This window comes from Notechis scutatus, chromosome 2, assembly GCF_049901735.1.
Source record: "Notechis scutatus isolate UNSWTSFEM ecotype Mainland chromosome 2, rNotScu1.2, whole genome shotgun sequence".
Classification (NCBI taxonomy): Eukaryota; Metazoa; Chordata; class Lepidosauria; order Squamata; family Elapidae; genus Notechis; species Notechis scutatus.
Genome location: NC_142010.1, coordinates 172,196,027 through 172,205,100, shown reverse-complemented (window position 1 = coordinate 172,205,100; position 9,074 = coordinate 172,196,027). Strand labels below are relative to the sequence as shown.

Below are 9,074 nucleotides of genomic sequence, written 5' to 3'. Positions count from 1 at the left end.
CACTTGCATTGAGAACAACATGAGGTAGTGAGGGGAGGGGGGAAAGGGCAGATGGAGGGAACTTGCCCCATTTGCCTGGCCTAGCCACCGGGCTACTTCTTTCAGCTTCTTTCTTCTGCTTTTGGCTGCATGCAAGGAAAGCAGCAAAAGTCTTTCTCTCCCCCAAGCTCCACCAGAAATGAGACTTTGGGACTCTGCAAGGCACCCTGCTCCAAGAGGATGCACTGGCGCAACAAGTCTCACAGAGACTAATTTCTGGCAGAGTTTGGGGGAGAGAAAGAAAGACTATTGCTGCTTCTGCTGCTTTCCTTGCATGAAGCCAAAAGTCTCTCTCTCTCTCCCCCTGAAAACAGAGCCGGAGACGGTATCCTGTGATCCCAAATAAGGAATGACGGATCGGTAGGAAAACGGGTTGGGGAATTTTCCTGCAGACTTTTTTTGAGATTTTCCCAGGGTCTCTGGTCTGTGGGATCTAAAATTGAGTTTGGTGGTCCCTGAGGTCCAAAAGGTTGGTGACCCCTGGCCGAAAGTCACACATTTTACCTTGTGATCAGGGCATGGAAAGCAGGCGGTTGCTATAAAGAAGAGAGATGATACACTATTCTTCTCCAATCTGGTCACCTATAAACATATTGGGCCTCAACTGTCATAATCTCTAGCCAACACAACTGAATAAATGTCGATACAGCAATCCAGACTGAAAGGCAAGTTCATATTAACTGAATTTTTGGAGCATTTGCAGTATCCGAGTTCTTGCCTGAATCCCACCTTTCTCACACACACACACAACAGTTAAGGAATTTTCTCTTCATTATGCAGTTAATTGAAGACACATAAACCTTGTTATTCTTTGCCCCTTGTCACCTTCCATAATGTATTAGGAAAAAAAAATCAGCAAAAATTCTGCATTTAAAAAAATTTTATTTTGTAGTACACAGATTTTCCTTTATAAAACTTTTCAAAGAGTAGTTTGCATTTCTTTTAACAAAGTATATGTTGAACAAGACACCAGATTATCATCCAGCCCAGTTATAAGCTTAAACGTATTAGTGGTCAATTCCAGTTAAGCTAAAATGCTTTAAGAAGTGATCTATGGCTCAATGCACTTTATTGCTGACAGTGCAGTCTCATGTCTGTTTGGAAGTGAGATTATAGCAGAATTTACAACAAGGTGTGTGGTATAAAATTGCAGCTTAAAAGTCAAAGAACTGAGGCAATTTAGTGGCATCTAATTTTTAATAAGATTTGATTGTTTACAGTGGACTAAGAACCGTCAATGACTTGTTTGTCATTGTAACTCCTGAGGGAGTATCTTGAACTGGGAATATTGATGTTGAATTCACAATGTGTTTTGGTAGTTAGAAAAGCTGCGTCTTTTAAGTAAAACGTTTCTGATCCTGCAACAGTAGGCGCTAGTTCATTCTCTCTACTCCTTTGCTTAAGAAGGCTAAAAGAACTGGAAAACAGGCTTCAGAGAGAAGGCCCAACTGGCAGTTTTCCCTACTTTCCACTCAGGGAAATGCTTTCTACACCTGATAAACTGGATCCAGCCCTGTAAAAATACTTCTGGCTTGCTTATTCTGCTGGCTTGCAGCTTAAGCCAATGCATATTCCAAATGGAATTGTTACAATTGGACTTTCCTACATGTGTATAGGATTTCAGCCCCAGCTGCAAAAAGTTTCTACAAAACCATGCTATTTGAAGATCACACCTTTTTAAGACATGCTTTTATAATTATCCATACCTATGAAGATAACAGAACTATAAGTCCATGTGCAGATAACATTCTCTTTTCTCTCTTATTAGTGCTTCTTTTTGAAAGCCTCCTGTTTTTACTGTTCTAGGAAATGATGAACCACTGTAAAATAGTAAACACACATAACAAAGGAGAAACTAAGCAGTACAAAGCCTCCTTGGTTCCAGGTTCAGCCTCTGGCATGTTCAACTCAAAAGGGATAAAAGTAATCTTAAGATCCTACCCAAGCTGCTATGGCTGGAGTGAACAGGACTGAGATTTCTATATTTGGTGTAGGGCAAGATTCTCTGCCCCATTCAAACTCAGAGGTATTTATAAATATCTGTTGTTATGATTTGTTGGTTATCTTAAGAGCACTGTTCTATGTTCTGACAATAGAAGATGTAACTGAATAAAACAAAATGCTATTGTCTCCTAATCAAGTGCTCCTGACCATTCTTGACCAGAGATCAATTACAGCTTACCAACTGAGAGTGAGATTTATTTCCATGCTACAAATGCAGCTTAGTGGCAGCGTGCATTACAGTAGACTTGCCTAGGCTTCAGATCAACAGAGACCCTCACGGTCTCCTCTGAAAACAAAGTCAATAAAAGGTTGTTTTTTTTTCAGTTTATGTCCTAGAATTGTGTCCTTTTTTTCCTCTCCCTGAGCCAGAATTAATGCAGCAATAATTCAATAATACATGCAACCTTTACAACATTACAAGAGCACCAGTCACACCCTTTTCATGTCAAACACTTGTTTTAATTACAGTCGTATGGCAGACCAAGATTATTCTTCAAAGTCCTGAGATTTTAACCTACTACATTATTGCTTGCCACATAACTGTTCAAACGGGTACAAGCTCTGTGAAGTAAAGAAAAAAATGACAAGGCTAGTTCACTTTGGTCCCTTTAAAATACCTTCATCACTTATCCTTGAGAATTTCATTAACGACTCTCCAAGAAATCAACTTGGTGAGTCATCGTATCTTGCTTCCTCTAAGACAGGGGTCCCCAACCACCGGGCCCCGTGGAACATTTTCTACTGGGCCGCCGGTTTGCTGGGTGCCGCCATCTTGTTTTGATGAGAAAGTGCTTCCGGTGAGCTTTTCCGGTTGGAAAGCGGCGTTTGGGTCCTGAAGGAATCCTCGCGCCTTAGTTTCATCGAAAGGGGGGGGGGCGGCTTCGAACAAAACTAAGGCGCGAGGATTCTTTCAGCACCCAAGGCAAGGCGAGCCGAGCGACCGTCCCGAAGCCGTCCCGAAGCCCATCGACAAAGGTACAAAGGAGGAGTTGAAGGTGGTGGGGAAAAGCGGGGGACGACTGGCTGGCCGGTCGCTCGGCTCGCCTTGCCATGCGTGCTGATGCCGGTACCGGGCCGCGGATCATTTTGTGATGCCGGTACCGGGCCGTGGCACAAAAAAGGTTGGGGGCCACTGCTCTAAGATATTAGGTTGAAAAAAGACAATCATCCACAATCTAGATCAGGCCTGTCAAACTGGCGGCCTGCGGGCTGGATACGTTATGCGCAGGCCACGCCCACCCCGGCTCCGCAAGGCCAAAAACATTGTGATCCAGTTTGACACCATTTTAGACCAATGAGCTCCAAGAAATATCTTGCCCAGGAATACTTTTTGAAAATTTTTATATGCAGGTAGTCCTCAATGTATGACCACAGTTGAACCCAACATTTCTGTTGCTAAGCAAGAAAGTTAAGCAAGTTTTTCCCCCTATTACCACCTTTCTTGTCACAGTCGTTAAATGAATTACTGCAGTTAAATTAGTAACAAGGTTTAGTGAATCTGCTTTCCCATTTACTTTGTCAGAAGGTCTCAAAAGGGGATCATGTGACCCTGGGATGTGGCCACCATCATAAATACAAGCCAATTGCCAAGTTCCCAAATTTTGATCATGTGACAATGGGAATGCTGTAGTGGTTGTGTAAAAAATGGTGATAAGTTACCTGTTTCTATGCTGTTTTAAGTTCGAATAGTTACTAAACAAGTGGTTGTTAAGTTGAGGACCACCTGTATTAAGTGCTTATGAAAGCACAGCATACTTTCCTTTTGCCACTCCTGTATAAAACTATGTTCAAATTCTCAGCAGCCTCTAAAGTTACTGTAAGCTGCTTCTATAAGTCCACTTTCTCATTTTAAGACATTATTTTAAACCCAGCATCACTGTATTATGGCAATGTTGGTATTAATATAATTACAGCTCTTCCTGGAAAGATCTTCGCTAGTGTACAAGTTATTCTTTTGCTGAAGACTCAAAACACCATTCCGTTTTGAGGGATCTTATTTTCCTTAAAAACAAACAAACCACCCTACTGTATTTTGATAAGAGTTGTAACTTATCCCTGCTTTACGTAATTTTACATATATTTTGCCATATTCCTGATCTAATACTCTAGAGCCATGATGGCAAACCTATGGCATACGTGCCGGAAGTGGATGCTGCCCAGAAGAGCTCCACTGCGCATGCGCACACACCACCCACCCGACAGTTGATTGTTGAGTATCTGGTGTGCATGCACGGGGGCAGGGGTGTGTGGGAGATGCACGGCGCATGCGGGGGGATCATGTGCACATGCTCAGAGACGCACGGAGCGTGGGGGCCCCGTGCGCATGCACAGGGCATGATCCCTCCGCACGCATTACCTTCTGGGTGCTGGCACGTGAGCAATTTTCGGCACAGGTGCCAAAAAGGTTAACCACCACTGCTCTAGAGTCTAGAACCTGAAACAATGTTCATATGTGTTCTGGTAACTCTGCTCTGCTATTTTCAATGGGACTTACTGCTAGATAAATTATATATGTTCCCTCTGTGTTGCATTGGATGACAACTCCAATCTTTGCAAAAACATGCTGCTTTGGATGATACGTTTAGCATCTAGAAGGCCCCAGATGGGAGAAAACAATCATACACAACAGCCAAAACTGGGATCTTTTCAATATAGAAGAAAACAACTCTTGTCTCTGGAATAAAAGGAAATTAATTTCAAGCTATGTCAAGGTACTGGTGCCAAGCAGGCCAATAAATGGGTCAAGGCACTCAGGATTTCATTGACATTAAACCAAGTGGCTTTTTGGCAAATCGCTGAGAGTGTAAGCTTAAGTTAATCCCAACCCACTCCACACCTACACATTTATATAAATAGCAAGTGTGTCGGGGGTATCTTTTTTTGTTGACAAAAGTGGTGTATTTGTTAAGAATGGATACAATTCCTTCTGATAATATTGCTTGCACATCACTCCTACTTTGAGCCACATTGAATTGTGCTAACTGAAACAGAAGAAAGGAAGGTAAAAAAAATATCTGGGAATTTAATAACTCACACAGAAAACAGACTCGCTCTCCCCTTCCTTTGCAACTACTCCTTTTGAAAATCCGTATGAGGCGAAAATGCAAAGTTAATGCCTTTGTTATTAGGCATGTGGGTAAATGCCACAGTTATTAGACCAATCCTCTCCCTTAGACGTAATTCTGAATACTCAGGTCAACAAAGGAAAGGGATAAGCGGGTATAAGAAGCGAGCATATCTTTTGATGCTGCAAAAATACCACCTTCTAAGGAATGAACTTGGGCCTGGTGCAAGGATGCAGATGTGAAAGCTGAGGTAAGTTCTCAAAACACTCAATAGGGCCTAGTCAGCTGGACAAGATTGTAGCTGGCTACAGTTCCTTGTTCAGTCACATTCCCATTAATTCTTATGTGCTCACAATGCTAGCCAGTCAGCTAAAAAAAGAAGTGGATTGTTCAATGTTGCAGTGAACATAATCAGGAAAATTGGAGGCAAATCTCCAAACCATCACAGAATAGTGCAAAAGATACTACCATTGTTGTGACAACCCCCATCTACTCTAGCAGCTATCCTGGCTGTCACGTTCGATCCTTTCTGGCTGCTTCCAGCTGTTGACACCCCTCGAGACGCTTCTTCTATGTGAGGCCTGGCTGGAGGGTTCTCTAAGGTCCAGGCAACATCAGACCTGAAGAACAGAAATACCACAGTCATTGGTGCTTCCCTCAGATGGTACAGAAAATATACTTGGTCTACATTTAAGGAAACCTATGTCAGGAAAGAATTCATTTTGAAGCTCAAATTTTCTCAGCTTAGTGAGGTTGAGACACGTGAGAGTTCAATTTTCATTACCAGCCAGTGTCAGTTGAAGTTACTAAGCAAGGTAATGAACACACACCCAACTGAATAAATATTGCTTTGGCGAGAACGGTGCTTTGCAAAGTCTGAACTTGCCTTTCTAAAGAAGGCAAGAACTGCTCAATAATCAGTGTTTAGTGCCAATGATGAAAGTACAATTTTTTTTTGACACTTGCTACGCAACAGGTGGCTGAATGCTGCTATGTCTGCCAAATATCTTAGGATACAGCGCTTACAGTTCTAACTATTTGTAACTGCTATCTTTGACTTTCCGCTTTGAAAAACAAAACAAAACAAACCAAGAATTGAAAATCTATAAGTTCCTTTCTAGCTATACACAGATGGTTTAACAAAATGCCGACCACTGCTGTAGTGCAGGAAAGGGAAGGGGAAGGCATTTACCCATTGAAATAACATCATCATCAACAATAACACACCGAGAAGAATTCAATTTCTCTCCATGATATATCTTTTTTTACTTCTGTGCAAAGAGATTCGTACTTATCAGCCCAGAAGAACTCTCAAGAACATCACCTCTAGCTGCAAACTGAACCTCAGAATCCATGAAAAGCTTCTTGACTTGATCCTGATTCATTAGCCCTGGATCTGGGAGACTTAAAAAGGCAATCACTCAGGCTAGATGAGCGAATTCCAAGAAATATTTTGCACAGGAGCTCTGGAGGATGGAGTCTGCAGGGGGGGTGGGGGTGGAGGAGGCTAGGAGGAACCTGTTGAGGGGGGAGGGGGGCGGTTATGCGGCAGCACCACACAAGAAGACTGGTGAATGAATGGAGTGGTGGCACAAGAGCACAGGGAGAGTGTGGGACTTACCAAAAAGACTTGTTTCCTTACCTGATGTCTTCCCCATTGACTTTGCTTATGAGAGGCCATCAGGGAAGGGTGCAAATGATAATCATGAGACTGCAGAGATGGTGCAGTAGCTGGAATTCTAAGGCCCAGTACTACTCATCTAATGTCATGGCAACTTCAAATGGTTGCTGAGCGAGTGGTTGGTAAACAAAGATCACTAGAGTACTACCTCGTATCCTTTGAGATTGGGGTGGGTTGCAAATACTATTCAATAAAGAAACAAACTACAAGGTCCTGTTATATTGTCATGATGATTTAATCCATTAATCCCCAGTCTAGAACTACCACTGACAGAGCTTTTCATTTACTGAAATACGACCAAACTTACTTTTTTCTGAAAGCAAGGATCTTATTATTCTGAACGACACAATCTTCCATACTGGACACTTGCTGTAAAATAGTCTTTTTGCTCTTCCCTTGAAAAATCAAATTATCTTGTACTAAAGCCTTGGTTTGATCAAGCATCTCAATCCCGTAACCTCGGAAGGAGTGGATTCTGTTCTTGGTTACCTGGAGTGCATAACAGGCCAGTTAACATGTTATTCCTTTTCACAGTGAATATGAGAGACCAGTTACAGGTAGAACCTCTGGTCACAAACACTTCCGTTCATGACAATTTGGGTGACAACAGGGGTGGGATACGACAGGATTAACTACCGGTTCGGGATTTACGAGCTTCCCTGCCTGCTGTGAGCCGCGCGCCTGTAAATCGTCATTAGCACGCTGTGTGCCGAGAAGCAGCCTTTGAAACAGCCCTCTTTTCTTGTTTTTTTAACTGCAGCTGTGCCTCGTTCGGCAGCTGAAGTTGAAAAATCAGGAAATAAAGATCAGGTAAGAGCCCAGGTGGGTGGGTGGGCAAAAACATCAGCAGACATAGAACTGTTTCTATGTCTGCTGCTCTTCAGAGCTACCAGTTCTACAGAGGTGGACAGAACCGGTAGAAACCCACCCCTGGGTGACAACCAATGTTTTTTACCTCTGGTTGCGAACAGGTGTTCGAGTGGTGACCAAACACAGGCACGGCATTTTTATGTTCCGCATTGGTTTTCCCTTCTGTGCCGCACCATTTTTTTTTCACGCATGCACTTCTGGGGATGTCAAAATTGGGTGACGACCGAATTCTCGGAACGGATTACAGTCATCACCTGAGGTTCCACTGTAGCTATCAAATTTGGAAGAGCACAACGCCATTTAAAGCATGTGCAGTTTTCTATATTTTTAAAATGCTTCAATATATAGAAACATGTAAGGCATATTGAAAAACCTTGAGCATCACTAAGCAAAATGTTACTTGAGTGCTTTTCATTTTCATGCCCCAAAGTAGATGTAACCTGAGCAGTCAATGCAGGCCACATCCAACCCATTAAGGCCTACAGGCCACATCTGGCCCTTTGACTGTCCCTATCTGGACCACAGCGGTGCCCCCATTGGTTTGGCTTTCCACAACAATCCATTCTTTTTTTGTCTAAGACAGCAAAGTCCATCTTTTGGATAGAGAGGACTGTTGGTTTGAAAGAGAGGGCAAAGAGGCAATCTATGTCAAAACTGAACAGCCCTCCATCAACAGAGGGTGAGGGATACAACATCATCTATCTCTAGTCTACAACACAGTCCTTTCAACAGTTCCAAAAAGGCTCCATACCTATTTGCACTACTCAGGTGACCCTGAGGACACAGATAAACCTACAAGTGGCCTCAACGACTCTATAAAAGAATGCAAATGACCAGCTGTCTGCAAGGAATATAAATCCTTCCATTCCCTACCATCCCATCAGAGCTGAAGAAGCTTCTTGGATGAGAAGTGAAACGTCTCCAAAGAAAAATCAGGAAATCCAGTTGCCTCTTGAAAAAGCACCTTTGGTGCTACGAAACTACATTGCAGCCTTGGAAATATTTGGTGGTAGGATTCACCCAACTCAGTAAACTCAGAATCCAACCCTGTTTTTGTCTCCTTTGTACCTATCATTTCTTGGTGCCATCATAGCATTAATGTTTTATAATAAAATTCTCCCTGAAAAGTTTCTCCTCCAAGGAATGGTCCAAAATGTTTATTTGTTGGCATCTTCTCTTGGGAAAATAATGGATCCTGGGCAAAATCCAAGTAGCAGCCCCATCAAATGATCCTCAGGTTTCTCACTGATGTTATCCAATGGAGGATGCGCATTGCAATATTCAGAGGCATGATTTCAATTGGCCAAACTGGCTGGGAAATTCAGGGAGGGACTTTGGGTCAACCACCCACCTTAATCTTGACAACTTCACAATGGGAGTATCCCTTTTTGGAGAAAGGAGATGATACCACTAAT

General features: G+C 42.7%; 1 protein-coding gene across 3 annotated transcripts in view; it reads right to left on the bottom strand.

Moving 5' to 3' along the window:
- Window positions 1-9,074, bottom strand: part of FBXO10 (F-box protein 10) — a 53,355-nt gene that overhangs the window by 1,215 nt on the left and 43,066 nt on the right. The window contains exons 10-11 of one of the 3 annotated variants that reach the window (XM_087957410.1): window positions 7,097-7,278; window positions 5,577-5,728 (exon numbers count right to left, since the gene is read on the bottom strand). In XM_087957410.1, the coding sequence (XP_087813536.1) occupies window positions 5,577-5,728; window positions 7,097-7,278 (334 nt within the window). Of the gene's footprint in view, window positions 1-3,176; window positions 5,729-7,096; window positions 7,279-9,074 lie in introns of those variants that run through there. The other 2 variants (XM_026672842.2, XM_087957411.1) reach the window with 2 other exon arrangements.